Raw genomic sequence first — 24,294 nt, 5'->3', positions numbered from 1 at the left:
ATCGGGTGCACAGCTGTGGAGGTCAGAGGATGCTCTCAGGAGTCAGTTCTCCCTGTCATGAGGTGTACAGCTGTGGAGGTCAGAGGATGCTCTCAGAAGTCAGTTCTCCCCTTCCATCTAGTAGACTCCAAGGGTTGAGTGTTGGTGTCAGTTTTGGTTGCCAGTACTTTTACCAGATAAGCAGTTTTGCTGGTTCAGACACAAAAGAGGAGACATGATGGGGTGCCACGCCCGAGTAGTTTGGCAGGGATTTTAACTTCTGAGCGCTGGTCTAGAGTCTTGGGTTACCATAAGTACTGTTTTGCCAAGAAACTCGATAGGAGGTACAAGCACCATAGCTTAAGAAGTTAAGTGTGTGTATTTTGACTTTGAAGCCAGGTGTTGCAAACAGATCCAATGTGGTATAGGTTTCGGAATCACAACGAATTGGATCATGAGAACGCATTTACTCACTATTAAAGGAGTCTAAAGGTATTTTCTTCTGAGGACAGTCCATGCACACACGATTAAGCCTGCAAGTCACGACGCTTTCAACTCATCCATCATCATCACCTGGCCCGGACCAGGGATGGAGACAGGCGCGTCTGCCCCAGCTGGTCACCAGGGGGCGCACGAGTCCCCCTGCGGCGAAGACTTCTGGGAGGCGGCTCCAGACCGCGCGTGCGCGCATCGTTTCTGGGTTTGGGATTGGACCTTTCAGGCTTCGGACCCCCGCTGTGCGCAGGCGCGGCAGAGGCAGCGCGCTGGCATCTCTGGAGCGATGGCTGCTCAGAGCTTCGCTTCCCGCCACAGGGACTCGCTGCGGTTTCTGAATGGCTTCTTGGCCGGGGCCGTCGTGGGCGCGGCGGGCGCGGGACTGACGGCGCTGCAGCTCCTCCGGCGTCGGGACGGCGAGCCGCACGGTGAGTCTGCGGGCGGGCGCCATCCCCCGGCCTCCACGTCATTGCCCTCTGTCCTAAGCGCCAGCTCGAGCTGAGACTCTGTTTGTTCTCCACCTTAGGTGCAGCCCAGTACCTGGTACAGAGCTGGCCTTCAGTAAGTGTCTTAGTTTCTTTTCCTGTAGCTGTAACAAGCAAGCAAATACCCGACGAAAGCCGCTTAAGAGAATGGTTCGTTTTTGCTCCCAGTTCGAGGTGCAGCCCCTATTATGGCGGGGAAGGACCTTAAAGCAGCTGGCCACACCGCTTCCACAATCAGGAGGCAGGAATGAATGCCCGCTGCTGCTAGGCCCCTTTCTATACAGTGTGGGATTCCCAGCCAGGGAATGACCCCGCCCACAGTTAAGCTGGGGGTTCCCAGGTCACTGAGTGCAACCATGATCCCCTCCCACACCCCACACCCCTGCATAGGCATACCCAGGCCTGTCTCAGGTGATTTAGTCTAGATTCTATCAAATTGACATTAGCCCTCACAGCACGCATGTCTGAAGGAGTTTCTGTGAAGACTGACTACCCAGTCTTCAGAGTACGTAAGTCCTTACGTTCCCCCGGGGGCACCTGCAGGCCCCGCTTGTCCCAGGATGTGCTATGTGCTGAACAACCAGCTTCTTTGATACTTGCCACTGTGCCGGAGGACGTCTCTGGTGGTTGGTGCCTGGGAAGTAACTGGCTCGGTGTTAGGCGAGAGCTCGTTTTGTTTTTTGGTTTTTTTTCTTCTTTCTATCTCTCTCCCACTAGGAGAAAGTACTGGGTTCCCAGTCTTTCCTTGGATTAAAACATGGTGGAAGTGTCAGTGAGGGATTGTTTAGGTTTTTTTTTTGACCCAGCCAGGCATCAAACCTGTTGGAGTAACAGGTGTGTGCTCCCACTCCTGGAGTTTTGGTCTTTAGAAAAATGAAAACGAATATTTAGCCAGGCAGATGGGATACCATGGTGATGAGAAACTACAGTTATGGCCATTTTTGCCTCCTTAAGTAGAAGCCTCTTTCCCATCCAGTTTAATCAGTGACTGATAGCGGTGACGTGATGGTTTTCCTTTGAGGTCTCCTTATAGTTTGAGGTGCAGACGGATTTGGGAAGCTAGTAAGATCCGGTCCTTGTTTATTTTGGCACCAGGAACTGACTAGCACTTGTCCAGCGCTGTCACTGAGCTGTGCCCGCCTCCACCCTGCACACCTCTTGCCAGGCCTTTATTTGAGAGTCCTGAGGGTGGCAGCGCATCCCTGTAAACTCAGCAACCTGTGGTAGGTGGAGGCAGCAAGCAGGAACAAAAGTTCAAGGCCTGCCTGGACCACAGAGCGAGTTCACAGTTAGCGGAGCCATGCAGCGAGACCCTCTGTCAGACTGAAACATGGAAGGATTGGGAATGTGGCCCTCAGGAATTCTGCCTAACACGAGTGAGAACCCTGAGTTCATTCCCCAGCACCAAAACCAAATACACACCCCCTAGAGTTGAGGCTTGATGAGTACACAGCAGGCCGTAGGCAGGGGATTTTGCTGGCCGTTTTCTCTGACTGAATAACTGCACAAATGAGGTCTGTCTTGTTAGAGCCTCCTGCCCCTCAGCTTTGGGAATCACTCCTGCTGAGACCTTTGAGCCGTTTGCTTTTAGGTACCGCTGTCTTGGTAGTCGTTTGTTCTTAGTAAGAGTCACTAATTACTTGTATTTTATTCACCCCCTCTTTTTCTTTCTTTTTTTTTTTAATTTATTTTCTTTTTCTTTCTTAGAATCTGCAGAAAAAGTTGTCTTGGAACAGTTTGGATTTCCTCTGACCGGAACGGAGACCAGGCGCTACACTAACCATGCCTTGTCTTATGATCAGGCAAAGCGGGTGCCCAGATGGGTCCTTGAGCATATATCCAAGGACAAGATCGTAGGTGGGTTCTTGGAACAGAGTGCAGGCACTGATGAAAGGGTTTCCAAGTTTAGAGTAAGGGGATGGTTGAGAATATTTTCAACTGTAGCCTGTCACAGCACACACTGAATATGATGCTTATTTTTCCTCTCTGATTAAATGGATCAAGTTTAGTCTCCAAGGAGCCCAAGATCCTTTCCAGCTGGTTCAGGGGCTGAGAACATCCGTGTTTCAATAGTTGAGTTTCAAGACCCCATCCTAAATATTCACGCAGTGAGCATCATCTTTACCATCTTTACCTTAACAGGGCTTTTTTTTTTTTTTGGCTTTGGAGCCTGTCCTCAACAGGTCTTTTTTTAAACACCCACTAAGTGTCGCACAGTGGTACGAAGCTCTGGGCATATAGCCATGACTAGAGTAAATGGTCTATAGTCCTGTGGCATCTTATTTATTTAATTCTTTTATTATTTATTTATTTATTTTTCGAGACAGGGTTTTCTCTGTGTAACAGCCCTGGCCGTCCTGGGGCTCACTTTGTAGATCAGGCTGTCCTTGAACTCAGATATCCACCTGCCTCTGCCTCCTGAGAGTGCACCACCACCTCCCACTGTCCTCTCCCAGTAGCCCTCAGTGAGAAGTGGAGCTTTGTGATGCCCCTCGCCCCTCTGCGGGTCTTTGTCTGGTTTGAGCTTGTGCAGGTCTTGACCTGATGGTCCCTTTTCACGTTTATTCCGTGGTGGTTTCTGTCCCCTCACCTTTGTTTTCACTGGGCTTGCTGTCCAGGGTGGTTTCTTCACTGAAAGGCCAGAGTCTGAGTGTGAGAGTTAGTGTCCCTGCGTGAGAATCAGCCTGTCCTAGACCAAGGCTTACTCAGATGAAATAGATCAACTATTTTAGGAGCTTAAGACATGTGGTCCCTAATACAGCCACTTGAAGGAGTACCGTCTCACAGAAGCCCACTTGCCTGTCTTAGAGACCCACTGATCAGCATTTTGTGTGTTTTTTCTTCAGGTGACGCGGACAGAAAACATTGTAAATTCAAGCCTGATCCCAGTGTCCCTTCAGCCTTCAGTGCCCTCAATGAGGACTATGTTGGAAGTGGCTGGTCACGAGGACACATGGCCCCAGCAGGAAATAACAAGTTTTCCAGTGTAGGCACACTTTTGAGAGGATGAGGATGTGTGGCTGATGGTCTAGGGACTGGAACATAAAGCTTGAGGATGTCCGTGTCTGTCTGTCTGTCTCTTGCCTCTGAAAACTAAATTCTAAATGTAAAGGGGGCAGAAAAGCCACTAGGGGCTCAGCTACTCATTCTTCTTTTTAAAAGTTTGAGAGCTTTAGAAAAGCTGAGACAAAGTGGCTGTGCATCTGACCCCAGTGGCAGCCAGGCTAGAACCGCAGTGGCGGCCAGGCTGGGACCTCAGTGGCGGCCAGGCTGGGGCCGCAGTGGCGGCTAGGCTGGGGCTGCAGTGGTGGTCAGGACCGGCATGCCGGTCAGGCTGGGACCGCAGTGGCGGCCAGGCCGGGGCTGCAGTGGCGGCCGGGACAGCAGTGGCGGCTAGGCTGGGGCCGCAGTGGTGGCCAGGACCGGCATGCCGGTCAGGCTGGGACCGCAGTGGCGGCCAGGCCGGGGCTGCAGTGGCAGCCGGGACCGCAGTGGTGGCCAGGGTAGAACTGCAGTGGCGGCCAGGCTGGGACCACAGTGGCGGCTGGGACCCCAGTGGTGGCCAGGGTAGAACTGCAGTGGCGGCCAGGACCACCATGCTGGTCAGGCTGGGACCGCCCTTGAATGGATGGATATGGTGATGGCAGCTGGTGACTGCGGTCATTCAAACAGCTTTGTGTACGTTGGACAGACATGCCACGTGAATGGGTTTGTGGTGGCTAGAAACTGGGAGAAAAGGACGTTTTCTCTGCCACTTTTGAATTAAATGTTTTGTTGTTGTTGTTTGTACCTTAAATAAAATCCCAGAAAGTTAACCTTTCCTCCAGAAGTTACTCTGCAGCTCTCTTTGGAGACTTTTAGTCACTGGAGCTCATGAACATGCTTTTGGATGATACAAATGCTGGGAAAGCCAGGCACACTAAACTATTTACATTGTAGTTCTTATTTTTTTTTTTTTTTTTTTTTTTTTTTTTTGGTTTTTCGAGACAGGGTTTCTCTGTGGTTTTGGAGCCCGTCCTGGAACTAGCTCTTGTAGACCAGGCTGGTCTCGAACTCACAGAGATCCGCCTGCCTCTGCCTCCCGAGTGCTGGGATTAAAGGCGTGCGCCACCACCGCCCGGCTGTAGTTCTTATTTTTTATTGTAGTTGATACTTTTATTATTTGAGACAGTCTCATGTGGTACAGGCTGTCCTGGAGCCCGTTATGTAGCTTAGGTTAACCTTGGGTTCCTGATCCCCTGTTTTCACCTCTGAAGCGCAGGTATGATAGGCATGTGCCACTGTATCCATCTTATAGTCTTTTAAAAAATTAATTAATTTTTTTTTGAGAAAGGGTTAGTCTTTTTTTTTTTTTAGTTAAATTTATTCTGCATATAGTGCGTGTATGTGTGCATGAATTGTATGTGGACAACTTGTAGAATTCTTTCCTTTCACTTTTTTGTTAGTTCCAGGCACCAAATTTGGGGTAACAAGCTCATGGGGCAAGCACTTTTACCTGCTGAGCAATCTCATTGACCCTGGAGCTGTTATATTGCATAAATGACAGAATTCTCTGTCTTAGAATATTTACGCCTTTGTTTATCTAAGCAAGTCTCTGTGGGTTGGGATGTGGATGGGTGGCAGAGTGGCTGCTGGCCTCAGCGGATTCCAGCCTTGATGAGTGGTCCTGTGGTCCTAGCTGTTAGAGATGAGGTGTTAATTTGGGGCTATCAGCACCTGCTGTGGAGCCTTTGAAAGGAAGGCATGCCAGAATAACATGCTGTTTCCTTTTCTTTCACAGAAGGCCATGGCGGAGACCTTCTACCTTTCTAACATTGTGCCTCAGGATTTCGATAACAATTCTGGCTACTGGAATAGGTAGGTGTGGATGAGCGTGGTGTGATGAGACTGTTGGGGCATGTATGCGTTGTCTCTCGCTTTCCAGATGCTCTCCTGGCTGAAAGGCCCGTCCCTTGGCTGTGTGGGAGCAGACTTCAAAAGATAGCCTGCCTCTTTGTTCACTTCTGTTCAAGTCAGGTTTTGAGAGAAGATAGCCTGCCTCTTTGTCTTTGTTCACTTCTGTTCAAGTCAGGTTTTGAGAGAAGTGACTCAAAGTAACATTCCTGGTAGTAGCGAGCCATGTGTCCAGGGAAGGCTCTTTGTTTAAGTTTCTAAGCTTTTTGGGGGAGGCACTGTCAATTGCCAAGGCTGGCCACCTGCTTGGGCTTCTCCTTCCTCAGCCTTGAAAGTTCTGGGGTGGCAGGGGTGAACCAGCATACTGCCTGTTTCTGAACTTTGTGAGAGAAAGATTTGGTGTGGTGCAGTTCAGCACAGCCGTTAACCATTTTAGTTGTAGAAACCAGAACATCTGAGCCTTCTGCTTTCTTTTAACATTGTTACATCTGTCCTGTGGTCTCAGCAGGCGTTGGGACTAACACTGGTTGAGGTTGTTTCAGGCAGGTGTGCTTTTCTTGTATTTTACGGTTCAGAATAAGGATAGAAGTGTAGTTCATCAACAGACTACTTGCTTCAAATGGGTAGGTGCCGTGGCTTTCATCCTTAGCCCCAAAGGACCAAAACCAAACAAACAAAAGAAAGAAAATAAAGCTGGGGAGATGGCTCAGCACTTAGAGCATGCTTGCTCGTCTAGAGGGTCTGAGTTCAGTGTCCAGCATCAGCGTGATGGCCCCAGCTGCCTGTGACACTAGTTCCATGAAACCTAGTGTCCTCTTCCGGTTCTCACATGTACACTTACATACATGCAGGTAACACACACATAAAAAGATAAATAAATTTTAAAAAATAAGCATTAAGAAAATGCCCTATACTTAAAAACCCAGGGGCCAGAGAGGCAACTCAGTGGTTAAGAGCCAGCGTTGCTCTTGCAGAGGACAGGAGTTTGGTTCTCAGCTTCCGTACCAGCTAGCCCACAGCTGCCTGAGATTCCAGCTCCAGGGCTTCTAACACCTCTGCCGGGCTCTGTGGCACCTGCACTCATGTGCTTGTATGCAAACACAGACTCACAAAAACCATGAGAGGAGTCTGTAAAGACCAGTAGTTTCCAGTCAGCGCACATCTGCTGCATCCATGTATCCTAACCCCTCCCACCTGCTCAGATTATAACATATGCCATCATACATTGTATTTTTAGGAGAAAAGAATTGGTTTAAAATGTAACCCACAATTGCACTTATAAATGTGCAGTATCTCTGGTACCAGCTTGACGGTGCTTGTTCCCCCGAGTATTTGCTGCTGTTGGGTTGTCCAGCTGAGGTTCAGAGTTAACTCGTGCATCCTCTCACTCCTCTGTGAAGCTCTTCCTTCCAGCTTGTTGAAGCTCTGGAATGTTCTTCCCCCTTCCCATGTTGTGTTGCTGATTACACACCTGTGGGGGCCCTTTACATTTCTTTTCCCTGGGGAGATCTTTGTAGAGAGGAGAGCTTCACCTTGTAGCTGGGCATTTGCACTGTGAAAGCAACGGAGAGGAATGGGGACAAGAGCTGCCATCTCCTTCAGATCCCGGCCTAGTGCATTATAAAAAGTGGTGTTGCACTTCTTCAATCCCAGCACTCGGAGGCAGAGGCAGCCTGGTCAGTTAGGGCTGTTACACAGCAAAACCCTGTCTCAAAAATCAAAAAACAAAACAAAAAGTGCTTATCCCTACCATGTTGATTGTGTTGTGAACCTGTCTCTGTCCCTAGCACTGTGCTGTGTAGATGGCTTCCACTGGGGCGGCCAGAACCTAACAGTTCCTGTGGTAAGCTAGGTAAAGGAGTCTGTGTTTCTCGTCTCTTTAGTGTTTTAGGATACATTCTGGTGACAAGTGCCACTACTAAACTGACCGTTTGGCTCCATCAGTCTTTCAGGATTGATTTTCTAGAAACAGCCGTGGTTTAGGGAATTGCGGTTTAGCTTTTGACTTTTCCAGGTAATGCTGGAGACAGTCTGAGAAGCGTCTCCATGTAAGTCTGACCTTCAGCTTCAGATGGGATAAGCCTGCATAGCTGCAGTCTTGATACGGTGTAGGCAAGGCTGATCTCTAACCTGTACAGATCCTCCTGCCTCTGCCTCCTGGGTACTGGATTAAAGGTGTACAACATCAAGCCCGATTTGATATATTTTTTAATAGTTTGAAGTTCAAAAGACTGCTTTAAATTTTTTTTTCAAAACAGGGTTTCTCTGTATAGCTCTGGCTGTCCTGGAACTTGCTTTGTAGACCAGGCTGGTCTCGAATTCAGAGATCTGCCTGCCTCTGCTTTCCGAGTGTTGGGTTTAAAGATGTGTACCACTACCTTCTGGCTTTAAATTGTTTTTTTTAGACAGGGTCTCACAGTGTAGCCCCGGCCTGTCTGGAACTCTTTGTAGACCAGATTAACCTTGAACTCATAAGAGATCCAATTGCTTCTGCATCCTTGGTGCTGGGACTAAAGGTGTGTGCCACTATAGGTATTCCTAAGCTAATTTCTTAAATGAGATAGATTCTTGGTGTCTTTCCTAGGGACTGGGTGACTTGTTGCTTTCTTTCTTTTTATTCTTTTTTTTTTTTTAAATCTATTTATAGTGTTCTGAGCACCAGATCTCATTACAGATGGGTGGGAGTCATCATGTGGTTGCTGGAGATTGAACTCAGGACCTCCGGAACAGCAGTCAGTTCTCTTAACCTCTGAGCCATTTCTCCAGCCCAGACTTGTTGCTTTCTTACATGTATGCCTGTAAACATATAACATGTTTTGATGGTTTTTCAGGATAGAAATGTATTGTCGTGAACTGACGGAGAGATTTGAAGATGTTTGGATAGTATCAGGACCTTTGACCTTACCTCATACTAGCGATGGGAAGAAAACAGTTAGTTACCAGGTAGGTAGGGACTTGTAACATTCGTACTTGTGTTGTTCCAAGGACTCGTAATCTCATTCGATGCTCTGCTTTTTAATTTCATTTGTTCAGCTTTATTTAGAGTTTCTTTTTTTAATGTTGAAGACACAGGACACTTGTGGACTGCAGGAAGCAGACCACGTGTGTGAGAAGTTCTAATGACATAGAGACACGAGAGACCGTAGCTGCTGTTGTGGGCATCTTACAGGAGTGCAGGAGCAGGGCTGAGTGTTCTGCTGACACCATGTGCCTGGAGCTCTTCATGCACTGTGCCAGGAGGATGGGTGTGTGGTCTGCATGCATCTGTGATTGCGACCAGATGTGCCGTGCGGTTTCAGCACCGAATGTGCTTTCACGTAGGTCCCTGGGACAGCCTGCTTCACTCTCCTTAAAGTTACGCTGGGGACTTCTTTTGGTCATTATGCCCAGTCATTCTTATTGGTGATGAAGGAAAGCAGAAAAATTCATTCTTTAAGACTAATCCGTGCAGGGCGGCGATGGTACACGCACGCCTTTAATCCCAGCACTTGGGAGGCAGAGATGGGCTGGCTCCAAAGCTACTGAGAAACCAGAAAAAGAAAGACTAATTTGTTTCAGTTTTCTCTTCTGACCAAATTGCTAATTTAATTTTAGTATTTATTTATTTTTATTGCTGGTTTTTTTTTTTTTTTTTGAGGCAGGGTCTCTCTAGCTTTGGAGCCCGTCCTGGAACTAGCTCTTGTAGACCAGGCGGCTACAATAATCTTAGAATTTGCCAGGCAGTGGTGTCGCACACCTTTAATCCAAGCACTCAGGAGAAAGAAGCAGGTGGATTGCTGTGTTTGAGGTCAGCCTGGTCAACAGAGTTCCAGCACAGCCAGGGCTACACAGAGAAACTGTCTTTAAAAAAAAAAAAATCTTAGAACCAAAATGCTTAGAACTGCCTGTTATTTTTGTTTTTGATATAATTATACTTGTCTTTGCCTAGATCCTTTTACTCTCACCACCAAAAAGTTTGGTGACTGTAAACCTGAAATTAAGTTACAGTTTTACTTAGGTTTTGATTTATGAAATTGAGAGATTTATATAAATAGCTTGCTGTGTAATAAAATTTTTACTCAATATAAAAGGAAAATTAACTTTTAATCAGTGTCTGATGTAGTTTTTGACATTTTTTATTATTTAAAACAATTTTTTAAATTTAAATATATTTGGATCATAGTCTTTCCCTCCCCCAAGTTCTTCTAGATCATCTCCCCCTCTCTATCCACCCGACTTTAAGTTCGTTCTCAAACAGACAAAAATCTAATACAACAACCCTCCTTTTCCCAAACCAAGACAATACCCAAGAAGATAAAAAAGCAAATGGAACCCATAAATATGCATATACAGTGGCATGGTGTTTCTGTGACCTGTGTTGTTCAGATGCATCAATGTTTGATGTTTTGCTCTTCTTACTGAATATGACTTTCTAGACTACAGCTTATAAAAACGTGTGTCCTACTTTGTGCCGAGCTGTCTTAGAAGCAGTGATAGAGGCTTTTAGCCACCAGCAGATCTGGCTTTCTAAAAATCACCTCTTGGTAAATGGCCCCAGCACTTTGGCGAAGTGGCTGGTTCCCTCAGAGTCTGCGTAGGGGAAAGTACAAAAATGGAACATCTCGTCCTCAGCCAAGGAAGTGCTCAGGAAAACGGGCATATCAGGAGGACAGGAATGAGCTGGAAGGAGCGCTTGCTTACCATATCTGACTGAATAGGAAAGCCAAGAGGAGTGTAACCCTTTGGGGTTAGGTCAGAATACCACAGGTGAGTAAACACACAGGTTGCAGGGGACATTCCTGACTGGTGTCAGCCAGGGAATTGGCCGGAGTGCGGCCATCACAGCAACCAGTGATTGAAGCGGAAATCATCTGTGAATGCCAGAGCGTGGGCAGCAGTTCTGTGAGGAACAGAACACTTCCCGTCCCCTAGTCACTCAATGGTCAAAAGGTGAGAAGTGTTAACTTTACCTTCCTAACCCAAGGACCACGGCTAGCATCTCTAGCAGAGGGACTTAGAGAAGTTGGCACTTCAGGGTGACATTTGGAGAATTCTGCAAAAATGTGGGGCATTCACTCCCATGGTGTGGAAATAGTGGGTGGAGCCCAGGGGAGGACATTATAAAACACACTGTGCTCGTCACAGAGAGGGGCCATGTCATAGTTGGGGAACCATCCACTGACCTTGAATCAGGAGTCCTGACTGAGATGTAAAGACAAAACCTATAGTGTGGTCTTAGAGACAGAAAACAAGGCTACCCTGTGGGAAGTTTTCTTTGGGCTGACGAGGGAGGGGGAGGGAAATGGGAGGCGGTGGCGGGGAAGAGACAGAAATCTTTAAACAATCAATCAATAAAGAAAGAAAGAAAGAAAGAGAAAGAAAACAAGGCTACCGAGGAGTATTTGGGGACAGCCGGTTACGTTTGAGGTTTGGAGACTGGTTGGTTCTCAATTTCCTGGTTTTGGTCATTGGTCTGTGACTGTGTGAGTGAATGTCTCTGTAAGACAGAATGTCCTGTGGATCAAGCAGTGGGTCTGTGACTTAGTTTAAATAAGTTTAGGGATAACAGACAAGAGAATGATAAAGAAATCAAGGAACTTGTTAACAGTTGGTGGGCATAGGTGGACAGTGGATGGAGCTCTTAGAGCATTTGCAAAGTCTGTGTGAAATTCAGAATTGAAAACATGGGAGGATGCTGCTGTGCCTCTGGTTACACTGGATTGTGTGCACCGTCAGTGACTGTGGTTACACTGGAGTGTGTGCACCGTCAGTGACTGTGGTTACACTGGAGTGCATGCACCGTCAGTGACTGTGGTTACACTGGAGTGCGTGCACCATCAGTGACTGTGGTTACACTGGAGTGTGTGCACCGTCAGTGACTGTGGTTACACTGGAGTGTGTGCACCGTCAGTGACTGTGGTTACACTGGAGTGTGTGCACCGTCAGTGACTGTGGTTACACTGGAGTGTGTGCACCGTCAGTGACTGTGGTTACACTGGAGTGTGTGCACCGTCAGTGACTGTGGTTACACTGGAGTGTGTGCACCGCAGTGACTGGTTACACTGGAGTACGTGCACCGTCAGTGACTGGTTACACTGGAGTGCGTGCACCGTCAGTGACTGTGGTTACACTGGAGTGCGTGCACCTTCAGTGACTGTGGTTACACTGGAGTGTGTGCACCGTCAGTGACTGTGGTTACACTGGAGTGCGTGCACCGTCAGTGACTAGTTACACTGGAGTGTGTTCCCATCAGTGACTGTGGTTACACTGGAGTACGTGCGCTGTCAGTGACTGTGGTTACACTGGAGTGTGTTCCCATCAGTGACTGGTTACACTGGAGTGCGTGCACCGTCAGTGACTGGTTACACTGGAGTGTGTTCCCATCAGTGACTGTGGTTACACTGGAGTACATGCGCCGTCAGTGACTGTGGTTACACTGGAGTGTGTTCCCATCAGTGACTGTGGTTACACTGGAGTGTGTGCGCCATCAGTGACTGTGGTTACACTGGAGTGCGTGCACCGTCAGTGACTGGTTACACTGGAGTACGTGCGCCGTCAGTGACTGGTTACACTGGAGTACGTGCACCTTCAGTGACTGTGGTTACACTGGAGTGTGTGCACCTTCAGTGACTGTGGTTACACTGGAGTGTGTTCCCATCAGTGACTGGTTACACTGGAGTGCGTGCACCGTCAGTGACTGTGGTTACACTAGAGTGCGTGCGCCGTCAGTTACTGGTTACACTGGAGTGTGTTCCCATCAGTGACTGTGGTTACACTGGAGTACATGTGCCGTCAGTGACTGTGGTTACACTGGAGTGTGTTCCCATCAGTGACTGTGGTTACACTGGAGTGTGTGCGCCATCAGTGACTGTCGTTACACTGGAGTGCGTGCACCGTCAGTGACTGTGGTTACACTGGAGTGCGTGCACCGTCAGTGACTGTGGTTACACTGGAGTGCGTGCACCGTCAGTGACTGTGGTTACACTGGAGTGCGTGCACCGTCAGTGACTGTGGTTACACTGGAGTGCGTGCACCGTCAGTGACTGTGGTTACACTGGAGTACGTGCGCCGTCAGTGACTGGTTACACTGGAGTGTGTTCCCATCAGTGACTGTGGTTACACTGGAGTGTGTGCGCCATCAGTGACTGTGGTTACACTGGAGTGTGTTCCTATCAGTGACTGTGGTTACACTGGAGTGTGTGCACCATCAGTGACTGTGGCTACACTGGAGTGCGTGCACCGTCAGTGACTGGTTACACTGGAGTGTGTGCACCGTCAGTGACTGGTTACACTGGAGTGCGTGCACCATCAGTGACTGTGGTTACACTGGAGTGTGTGCACCGTCAGTGACTGTGGTTACACTGGAGTATGTGCACCGTCAGTGACTGTGATTACACTGGAGTGCATGCACCGTCAGTGACTGGTTACACTGGAGTTGGCTGTTCGTTTATCAGTGGATGACTTTTAGGGTGGTCAGTCACCTGAAGAGTTTCTAGAGACTCCTCTCTGCCCAGGGATCAGATTCGTGAGGTCAGTCAGGGTCAACTTCCTAAAGGGTGGATTTTGAGTGATGGTCTTGGTTTTTGTTTTTATCTTAAAGCTTTATTTGTCCTTCTTTGGGCTTCTGAGCTTGTATCATTCCGTGTTTCTATTAGTTTATAGGGCCTACTGATCTTTTGTTTGTTTGAGACAGGGTTTCTCTGTGCAGCCCTGGCTGTCCTGGAACTCACTCTGTAGACCAGGCTGGCCTTGAATTTAGGGACCTGGGTACCTCTGCCTCCAGTGCTGGGATTAAAGGCCTGCTCCACTACTGCCTGGAGGAATGCATATTCTTATCTCAGCTTCAGCACTTTGTGGCGTGTTGGTGGTGTTGGTGGAGGCTGCTGTTCATTCATTCCCAGCTGCCCAGACCCCAAATAATCGCTCAGAAACTATATTATTTGCAATACTGTTTGGCCGATAGCTTAAGCATCTTTCTAGCTAGCTCTTATATCTTAAATTAACCCATTTTTATTAATCTGTGTATCAACCTGTGGCTGTGTCTTACTGGGCAAAGTCTCGGCCTCTGTCTCCTCCAGCAGCTACATGGCTTCTCATTGACTCTGCCTATTCTTTCTCTACATCTATCTGCTTGGAATTGCTGCCTTGCCCTATTCTGCTAAGCCTCTGGCCGAGACAGCTTTATTCATTAACCAATAAAAGCAACATTTACACTGAAGGACTTTCCACACCACTGGCGTTTCTCCTTTTGCATTCCTATCTAGACCTGTTGTTCGGGTCTGATGAGAATATAAAACCAGCTTTTACAGCATTGCATGTGTGTGTGAGTCATGTGTTTGGATCTATAGGAAGTAGGTATAATTCTGTGCCATTTTGTGCCCCCCTGAAGACAGACGACAAAAACAGAATGGGAGGTGAGGGAGCCACAGCTGCTGCTTCTAAGAATGTGTGACGCACTTTCATTTTCTGTTTCAGATGGTTCAGGTCATTTAGTGTCATACTCTTTAAAAAGAGAAATCAACTTTTTAAGATATTATTCTTGGACCCCTTTAACTTTGTGTTCCTTCCCCAGCTTCCTCCTCCTCTTCCTTTCATTCAGTGTGTTTATTTATTGCTTTACCTTTAAAGACAGTTTTGCTGTGTTGCCCAGGCTGTTCTGGAATTGCTGGGGTCAAGCAATCCTCCTGCATTAGCCTCCCAGGCAGGTGGGACTACAGGTACACACCACGTACCTAAGCTATTCCACGTCTTTTTAAGCTTCCAGTGTATACCTGGGACAGCTCTAGGGTGCTTCTCATCCAGAGTGAAAAGGCAAACAAGGACCTTAAAGAACGAGTGGTAAAGGATGGTGGAGGAGGGAGAGAAGGTAGGGTTGGTCACTTGGGGTGAGTAACACCTGTGCAGAAACCTAATTACAGTGAGAGAGAAGCCGAGCTTGGCAGTCAGGGAACGGCACTCTGGGCAGTGTGACAGCAGCTGTGGGCCAGGGAAGATGGGAAGAAGCCTGGACTGTGGATGCAGGATGCGCCTGCAGGGTTTCCATCAGGAGAGTAGTGTAATCTGGTTTACATTCGCAAAACCTAGTTTGACTGGCTGTTTGCGAGAATAGGAGTTGACAGTCGAGTGAGGGGCTAGTGGAGCTCTGAGAGAAAATTGCTCCGTGCAGGGGTGCTGAGGCAGAGGCTCCCAGGGGCTGCTCAGGGGAGGAGGAAGGAGTCTAGTCACATTCAGTCCGAGATGAGCAGGGATAGAGTACACTTTGTCATTTTGAGATTTGATGACCACTCAGGGATGCTGAGTAGGCAGGATGAGTGAGTTTGGACCTCAGAGGTCAGGCTTGGTGTCTAGATCAGCTTGGAAGTCGTGAGCATACACATTTTAAATGATGAGATGTTTAAGTATAGATGGGAGGGACGGCTGGAGGTCCGAACCCTGGTACAGTCAGGCCTCAGAGGTCTGATGAATGTGATCACGAGTCAGAAAGTGGGAGAGGAGGTGGGAGGAAAAACAGGAGGCTGGCCCAAAGCTGATGGCATATTTCAAGGGGAATGGTAGTTTGGTGATGGGTACGCCACTGGTAAACTCAGAACAGTCTTTGTTACTGTGTGCTTTTTACACTTAGCTTAGATCTACTTAGTCTTAAGTTCCCCAGGCCCTTTTCTGATATTCTTTTTTGTGTTATGTTGGGGTTCAGCCTCAGTTTCTGGAAGAGGCAATGTAGGTAAACTTTCTAGTCTTTGCTTATCCTAAACTCTAGGAATATGGTTCCAGAATCTGCATAGCTGTCAAGCTCCCTAGGGAGCGTTACATGGACCGGCAGGTTTGAGAAGCATTCCTTTAGATTGTTAGCTTCATCCTGGAACAGAACAAGGCCATTGCTTTGTGACACAGTACGTCTCCCCTGGAGCCCTGCTTCTGAGGTCTGATGACAAGCTGACTCTCAAGTCTGCTTTCTGCTGCTGTTTGCTTGTGTGTGTTCAGCACTTATAGTGGGTGGAGAGAGCCCCAAAGAGTAGAGCGGAATTCTCTACCTCAGAGCTCACTGTTTGGGAGGCCTTTCTTCGCTGTGTCTTCTGAGGAGGGTGTGTGTGATCCCTGGTCACCGTTATGCGTCTTATGTATACACAGAAGTTGAGTGTTGACATGGGAGGCTTTTCTTCACTGTGTCTTCTGAGGAGGGTGTGTGTGATCCTTGGTCACCGTTATGCGTCATATGTATACACGGAAGTTGAGTGTTGATAAGACTCCATCCTCTGGTCATCTAGTTTTTGTCTTCCTCGGAGACCTGCCTTGTGACTTTAGTTTAATGGACTTCTTGTTTTCACTAGTGGATTTCTCTATAATAACATAGGTTTAGCTAGTTTGGGTGTTCTTTTTCAGATCAAACTTGATTCCAACTAAAAATTTCAACCCGAAACTCCTTAGTGTATCTGTTAGCATGAGGGCAGGATATCGTCTGTTAATAATTTAATTAGGGAAAGAAAATTTTGCTATTTTAAGAATTTAATTGGCCCTCATCTCTAACACAGAGGGTATCTTCAGTTGATAACCACATGCAAATGAAAATTTAGTTTTCTCCACAGAGTTCACTGGGGAAACAAACTGCTCGTAAGGGTGGGCTGCATGCCCAGGGGTAGTGGCCAGCCAGGAATAAAACTGTCCCGAAATGTCATGTGTGGGCTTTTAGAAAAATCATCTCATTTTAAAATTTTATTTATGTTTTTTCCTCTCTCTTTTTAACTCTCAAGTTCTTTCATATATAGTGTGTTTTCAGGTTTGTGTTATTACGGGATTCCTGAGTGTGAGAATGAGTGACTCTGAATCTGTTTCTTGTGCCTTCTCTTGGACTCTTCCTTCTGTTTGTTTGTTTTGTCCTTGTGGTGGCTTGGAAGAAAACGGCCCCCAGGCTCACAAGGAGTGACACTATTAGGAGTAGGTGGGTGTTATTGCAGGAAGTGTGTCATTGGGGGCCGGCTTTGAGGCCTTAGATGCTAAAGCCAGGCCCAGTGTGGCTCACTTTGCTTTCCTGTTGTCTGTGGATTCGGATTTAGAACTCTTAGCCACCTCTCCAGCACCATGTCTGCCTGTGTGCCACCATGCTTGCCACCATGACCTTAATGGACTAAACCTCTGAACTGTACGCCAGCCCCCAATTAAATGTTTTCCTTCATTAGAGTTGCCCTGGTTATGGCATCTCTTCACAGCAGTAGAAACCTAACTAAGCAGCCTATTCCAACATATAGTTTTGTTTTATCTTTTTATTCCTTAGAAACTTGTTTGTTTTTCTTTTTTTTAAAGATTTATTTATTATGTGTACAGTGTTTTGCCTGCAGGCCAGATAGTACACCAGATCTCATTACAGATGGTTGTGAACCATGTGTGGTTGCTGGGAATTGAACTCAGGACCTCTGGATGAGCAGCCTGTGCTATAACCAATAAGCTGTCTCCAGCCCTGCCTGTTTGTTTTCTAATGAGAGTCAGAAAGAGGTGGATCTGACTGCGAGGGGAGGTGGGGAGGAGCTGGGAGTAGAGGGAGAGGAGACCATAATCAGAATGTGCTGTGTGAGAAAAAGCTATTCTCTCTCTCTCTCTCTCTCTCTCTCTCTCCCTCCCTCCCTCCCTCCCTCTCTCCCTCTCTCCCTCCCTCCCTCCCTCCCTCCCTCCCTCTCTCCCTCCTTCCCTCCCTCCTTCCACCTTCCTTGGCTGTCCTGGAACTCACTCTGTAGACCAGACTGGCCTCAGACTAATAGAGATCCGCCTGCTACTGCCTCCCAAGTGCTGGGATTAAAGGTGTGCACCACTACCTCCTGCTAGTAATTTTCAATAAAAGGGAAAAAAAAACACCAAAAAAGAATTTAACTGAGTAAAAAAAATGCATTTGTGTGCACGCATAGAAGCATATGTGAGCATTTCACTAAGGAAAGCACATTTGAGGAAGGTGAGGCTGGGAGGGGCGGTAGGGGTGGCAGGGGGAGTGGAGAGGCACCTGTGCTGAGAAACAGTCCGTCTATGTAGAAGAAGCAGAAAAGATGAAGGGCTGGGCCTGGTGGCAGAAGCCTGAATGTCCAGACAAGAAATTCAGACAGTTCTAGCATGTGAACCCTCAATTAGAACCATCAATTCCAATTGAGCATTTGTGGTCCAGTGGTGTCTTTTAATGCTGTTTGGAAGGGGACACACATTGAGCAGCCTTTGAGAGCAGCCTGTTCCTCTGAAGGAACAGTGTGAACCTTGAGCTCCGTCTCCAAGGGGTGCTTGACGATTCTGGATCACATGGCCGTGTAAGGCTTGCTACTTGTTTTCAGCCATACACACTCTGCCTCGGGAACGTGGGGTACCTGGGTCTGCAGTGCAGGCACTGGCACATGTATGCGCTTAAACTTTGGAGAGGTGCAGCAAAGGAGCTGGCGTCCTGGGAGGACCTTTCCCCCTGCCGTCCGTCTGTCCTCACTTCAGCCCTTACCAAAATGAGGCTTTGTTCCTTTCCACACAAGAAACAGGATGATAGGCAAACCCAGGCCTCCCCGGTTGAGGTTGATGGGGAGACGCAGACCTGGATCTCTGACACTTGAGGCTCACTCAGTGGCGTCTTTGGAGGCTCTCGCAGTGACACGGGGCAGCTGAGCGCCTGCTGCAGAGCTAAGTCCATCAGCAGTGGAAGCTGCTGTGGGCGGAGGCCAGAGGTATCTGCTAGCATGCAGAAATAACAAAATGGGCCAAGAGGGTTCCTTACAGCCAGGCAGAAATGTCCACTAGAATCTGGGGGAGTCCGGGTGAGCCTCAGGGAGGTTGGTAGCAGTGATGTTATGAGAAGTGACCCATCTGACAGCTCGAATCAGAGTCATCCTTAGCAGAGCTGAGCTGGCCATGTGCTTTCTCTGAGGTAGGTGTCCGTTACAAGAGAGCCTGAGTCCAGATGAGTGGACCATACCTGAGGATTTGGGCAGGAACGTTGTAAATGACCTGATGCGAGGTGGAGCGTGAGCAGTGTCTAACAGTCTGCCCTTCCCTGCCAGCCGCAACCCAGATTTCTGCCAGTTCCTCCTAGGAAGGAAGCAAATCAGAAATCTGTTCCTGGAACCTGGAAGTCCAGGGAAAGTTTGGTCATTTACGTATCTGCCCACTGCCTGGAGCAGTGTCCCGTAAGTGGAGGCTCTATTTAGTTTGAGCTGCCTTACCAACAGGTGTCTTTTAGCTTTGCCGTGACACAGGGCACCAATATTTCTGTGACTTCACTTTCCTTGTCTCCTCGCGTGTTCTTCCTGTCCTAGGTAGGGATTGAGTCCGTTTTCCAGACTACCGTGTACCTTTCTTTCATGTGATTGGCATTTTGAGGGTGTGGTCTCTTGATGTGTTGTGGTAGTTTTATTTTTGGTCTGATGTCTTCCTTTCTTGTCTTCTCGGGAATGATGTCAGGAAATACATTTATCTTAAGAACTTTACTCAAGACACAGCAACTCTGTGACAGTACAGATAGCAGGCTGAGCCTGTGTTGTTTCTTGCCAATTTCTTCTGGAACTGGGGGGTTCTTTGTGGTTATGACAGGGTTAGGTTGTTATTTCTGTGTCTTAGAAGGAGGAAGCAAGCTCCGGGCACTACGCGGCTTATAAATCTTGGAAGAAACAGTAGGTTTTTGAATTTCCAAACAGGCCCAGCCTCTTTTAGATGTGCTGAGAACAAAGTAGACTGACTTGGACAAGAAAACAAGTTGCTTTCATTTTCTTTTTCTTTTTGGTTTTCCAAGACAGGATTTCTCTGGAGCTTTGGAGTCTGTCAGTAGTTGTTTTCTTTTTGCTTTTTTTGAGACAGAGTTTCTCTGTGTAACAGCCCGGGCTGTCTTGGAACTAATTCTTGTAGACCAGGCTCAAACTCACAGAGCTCCAGCTAAGTCTACCTCCCTTACTGCTGGGATTAAAGGCGTGCGCCACCGCCACCCTGATTTCATTTTCTGCTTGTAGGGAAGGCCATGACTAGAAGAGTCGCATGTTATGGCTCTGACCATGACCAGTGTCAGGATTGAGATGGATCTGAATGATTGGGAGTGCCCTCAAGACTGCAGCATCGGAGCTGTTTTAGCTTGTGTGCGTTTGAGAGATCCAGAACTATAGAAATGGCACATTTCCATGCAGTGAGACCATGAAATGTAAAATGTCAAACGTTTATGCCTTTTGCTGGTATGTAAGGAACTCAGTTAAAAGTTCTGGTTGGCAACCAGTGTACATGGCCAGTTAAGTATTTTAGAAAGTAGCCATTTGTCTGTGGACAGGAGCCGTTGAGGTAGAAATTGTGAAGTGGATGTGTAGAAGGTTCTCCAAGGAGCTGGAGGTTCTTGTGCTGTGTTGCAGTGATATGGAAAGCCCACCAGGTGGCAGCAGTAATTTGCTTACCAACTGTGTCCCTAACCACCATACATAGCGTTTGAAGCTCATTTCAATTTATACCCCTTTGAGAATATGGCTCCATAGTCACTATGCCCTTAATTCTGGCCCCCAAGCCCCCTTATCGTCATTATCCGTCATATTTTAGTATCTGGCCACGTTCTGCCTCTAGGGTGATCTGTGGGCACTGGCTCCCCTTCAGGAGTTGCTGGTGCCCCTCCCTTTTCCTTTTAAAAGGAGATACATGGCCCAGGCTGACCTAGAGCTCCCTAAGTGAGCAGCCAAGGGTGACCTTGAACTTCTGATCCTCATGCCTTCACCTGAATGCTAGGATCTAGGATTAAAGGCTCGTGGCCAGGTTCAGGACCCCTGAACATTGTTAGGGGATGCTACTGGGGATTGTAAGCCTGGTGTGAACATGCAGTAGCTTTCCGAGCTCACTTGTCTAGTGGCACAAGTCACTCTTGGGAATAAGAAATCTGAATCTATGGACCGCGTGGTTGCATAAACCTCACTCCTACTGAGCCCCCCACCACTTTCAGAATGTTCACAGACAGTTGGTTGTGGATGTCATTCCTGTGGCTCGGTCTTCCCTGAAGTCCTGCTGTTGGTTGTGGATGTCATTCCTGTGGCTCGGTCTTCCCTGAAGTCCTGCTGTTGGTTGTGGATGTCATTCCTGTGGCTCGGTCTTCCCTGAAGTCCTGCTGTTGGTTGTGGATGTCATTCCTGTGGCTCGGTCTTCCCTGAAGTCCTGCTGTTGGTTGTGGATGTCATTCCTGTGGCTCGGTCTTCCCTGAAGTCCTGCTGTTGGTTGTGGATGTCATTCCTGTGGCTCGGTCTTCCCTGAAGTCCTGCTGTTGGTTGTGGATGTCATTCCTGTGGCTCGGTCTTCCCTGAAGTCCTGCTGTTGGTTGTGGCAGTGTGTGACAGACAGTAGATGGCCGTGGAGTTGTGGGCTGTGTGCGGTGTGAATAGGAGCTTATAAAAATCAGAGAAGAACCCTTTTTTGGCTCTGATCTCACTGTCTTATTTGAGCTTCTGACAGGGAACCTGCAGCTAGAACTGCCTGATCAGGGGGAGATACGGGCCGAAGGAGGCCCTGGAAGGCACACTGCAGGCATGCTTGTTTGGCTTGTGTAATTTTATCGGGGACCATTAAGTAAATGGACATTCAGCTTTTGTTTTTTAGGCAACAGATGAGGCTTTTAAGCACACTGGGAGGACATTTGAAGAGGTTCATAATGTTATTTCATTAGTACGGCCAACCTACACAGCCAACGTGTTTTCTCCTCGGCCTTCCTCATTGTGTCTGATTTGACGACAGCATAATTTACAAGTTCAATGTCTGGTAGTCCAGGAACATTTAAAACTAAGCAAAAGCAGTTGCATGTGCTTACTGTGAAAAGGTGAGCTGCGATCGAAGTGATCTAGAAAGTTCTGTTGACATGGCAGCTGCTGGTGAGTTTGCTAAGCCAGGGCCGTTTTTATTATGGGAGCTGAGACTCTGAAGCCAGCAGCTTTGGCTTCTCCTATGTAAAGGGCCAAAAACTCTGAATTGGAGATAAAGAGAAAATAACAGCATTTTCCCCTGAAAACTTAATGATTAGTGCCCTTCCTCCTCTGTCCTGATCTTTGGGGCAGCATTACTTTAAAGACTCGTTGGAACTGTCTTTGTTTGAATCTCTTGGTTTTCCTTAGCATTGGGCTCTGCACTGGGGTACACTGAGGCTGCTCACAAGAGGTTTTATGGTAATGCATCTAAGACGTAGGAACAAAACCTTGGGAACTATTGGCATAGATCAGTGCCACTAATTGGGCTGCTTTGTTTTTAGGTGATCGGTGAGGACAACGTGGCAGTTCCTTCACACCTTTACAAGGTGATTCTGGCTCGCAGAAGCCCGGAATCTACGGAACCACTGGCACTGGGGGCCTTTGTGGTGCCAAATACAGCTATTGGGTTCCAGTCCCAGTTAACTGAGTTCCAGGTGAGCCTGCAGGACTTAGAGAAGATGTCAGGTCTGGTGTTTTTCCCCCGTTTGGACAGAACCACCAACATCCGGAACATTTGCTCTGTGGATACCTGTAAGCTCTTGGATTTCCAGGAGTTCACTCTGTACCTAAGTACAAGGAAGATTGACGGGGCCCGTTCTGTGGCCAGACTGGAGAAGGTCCTGGAAACTCTGAAGAACTCGGGGGTCGAACCTGACGATTACTTTCTGAGTCGCTATGAGAAGAAGCTAGAGGAACTGAAGGCTAAGGAACAGGTGGATCCCCAGCGGGAAAACCTGTCCTAGAGTCCGGGTGTACGCTGAGCGCCTGTAATGAGTGAACAGGCGTTCCCTCTCTAGGCAGTCGTATTTTAGCAGACTTATTTTAAAGAAATGATGGAATCCTGACTAAACATCCCTCCAAAGACTTAAGAGCTTAAAACTCAGGGTTTTCTTTCCCTAGGATCTGAGTTGGTGGAGGTGGCTTTTAGAATTCCTCTCCTATCCTGTCCAAATACACTGAGGATGTACTTTTTGCTTCTCCTCCCATGATCCTGATGTCCTTCTGTCTGTCTGTTGAAACCTTTCCTAGTGTGCTCTGTAGGCAGTGCTTTGCTTGCGTTGTCTGACTGAGCCTCTGTGCAGAATCCTCTGTTCCCATTCTACATGTGGGGATGTTGAGGCGTAGAGAACTGATCTTCCCTGTTGGTATTCTACAGAAGTGCTCTCCGAGCTAAGACAGGTCGGATGGAGTTTGACTCAAGTATATACCTATGTGTAGGCGGAGGCTGCTTGTCTGTTTCCCAGCCGTCCAGCCCCGAAATCACACAGAAACTGTATTAATCGCAATACTTCTTGGCCAATAGCATAAGCGTATTTCTAGCTAGCTCTTACATCTTAAATTAACCCATTTCTATTATTTTATATTTTACCACGAGGCTGTGGTTCACCGGTACCGGTGTGCCGTGTCTTTCTCCTCCCGTAGCTACATGGCGTCTCCCTGAGCCCGCCTTCTTTTCTCCTCTATCTGCTTGGAATTCCCGCCTTGCCCTATTGAGCGCTGCAATAGGCCCAAAGCAGCTTCTTTATTAACCAGTGTTATTCACAGCATGCGGAGGGGAATCCCACATCACCTGTGTCCATGGGAAATTCCTGGGCCGAGGCCCTGCTTGCTGAGAAGGCTCTGTCTCTGCTGTCTCCTCAGGCAGGGACACTTTAATACCTGAGCTGGGAAGAAGAGAGCAAAGATGGAGATGGTTTGTGGGTTTAACCAGAGCCTGCGATTCCCTCCAGGGATCCCATGGGGCCAGATAGGCTTGTTTCTTCCTTCACTCAGGGCGTTCCAGAGGAGCCCAAGAAAGGTGTGTGCTGAGTCACCAGGTGCCTATGGTCCTGCTGTCTGCCAGGCCAGCACACCATAGGAGGTAGATCCTGGGCCACTCCTGTGGGAGGGGGCAGCTGTCGTGGGTTACAGTCTTGAGCTGTCCTAGGTGTAGATAGTCCAGTGGCTTCCAGGGGAAGGACATGTCTGGTTCTGTCACTCGGCTGCCGTGTTCCGAGCAGTGGAACCGGGGAGATCTTTGATGTGTTGTTTGCCTCTGATAGAAATGCTCCAGATTCACAATAAAGATAAGGCATTGGTTGACCCTGTTCTGCTCCTTCATTTGAGTAAACAGAAAAAGTTGGGTAGGGCACTCCAGCTGATTAATGCCATTCTGTTTTATCTTACTGTTCCCCATTAGCTTGTGCCAGTCCTGCTAAGGATAAAAAGCAAAAATGTCACTGTGACCAAAAAAATCTGTTAGTTTGTCTCCTCAGAAGAGAGGTGATGGTGGGGCCTGGGTGTTTCTCCAGGAGCCCCAGGGGCGGCACTCAATGGGCTGTGTCCTGGGTCCCTGCTTGAATCCATGCAGCTGAGCCTCTCTCTGTTCTGCTTGCTGGCACGACTTGCTGGTGGTCTTGGGTCTCTTCCCTCACTCCTGCCTCTCCTCCTGGATGGTGAAGAATCTTGACTATATCAGTATTTATTTCCTATGAAGTATTTCCTGGTTATTATGAAAAATAGAGATAAAAATGTAACATCACAGTGTGCCAGGT

The 24,294-nt window shown here is 47.9% G+C and overlaps 1 protein-coding gene across 1 annotated transcript; it reads left to right on the top strand.

The window, feature by feature from the left end:
* The first annotated feature begins 712 nt into the window (after positions 1-712).
* Positions 713-24,294, top strand: Exog (exo/endonuclease G). Its single transcript, XM_041676710.1, has 6 exons — positions 713-902; positions 2,667-2,816; positions 3,806-3,945; positions 5,740-5,816; positions 8,684-8,795; positions 22,042-24,294. The coding sequence occupies exons 1-6, from the start codon at positions 761-763 to the stop codon at positions 22,501-22,503; spliced, it is 1,083 nt and encodes a 360-aa protein (XP_041532644.1). The 5' UTR covers positions 713-760; the 3' UTR covers positions 22,504-24,294.

This window comes from Microtus oregoni, unplaced genomic scaffold (assembly GCF_018167655.1).
Source record: "Microtus oregoni isolate MIOR12 unplaced genomic scaffold, Mior012 000028F_ref0000031, whole genome shotgun sequence".
NCBI lineage: Eukaryota > Metazoa > Chordata > Mammalia > Rodentia > Cricetidae > Microtus > Microtus oregoni.
The sequence above is the reverse complement of the archived record's forward strand: the minus strand, read 5'-3'. Positions and strand labels throughout refer to the sequence as shown.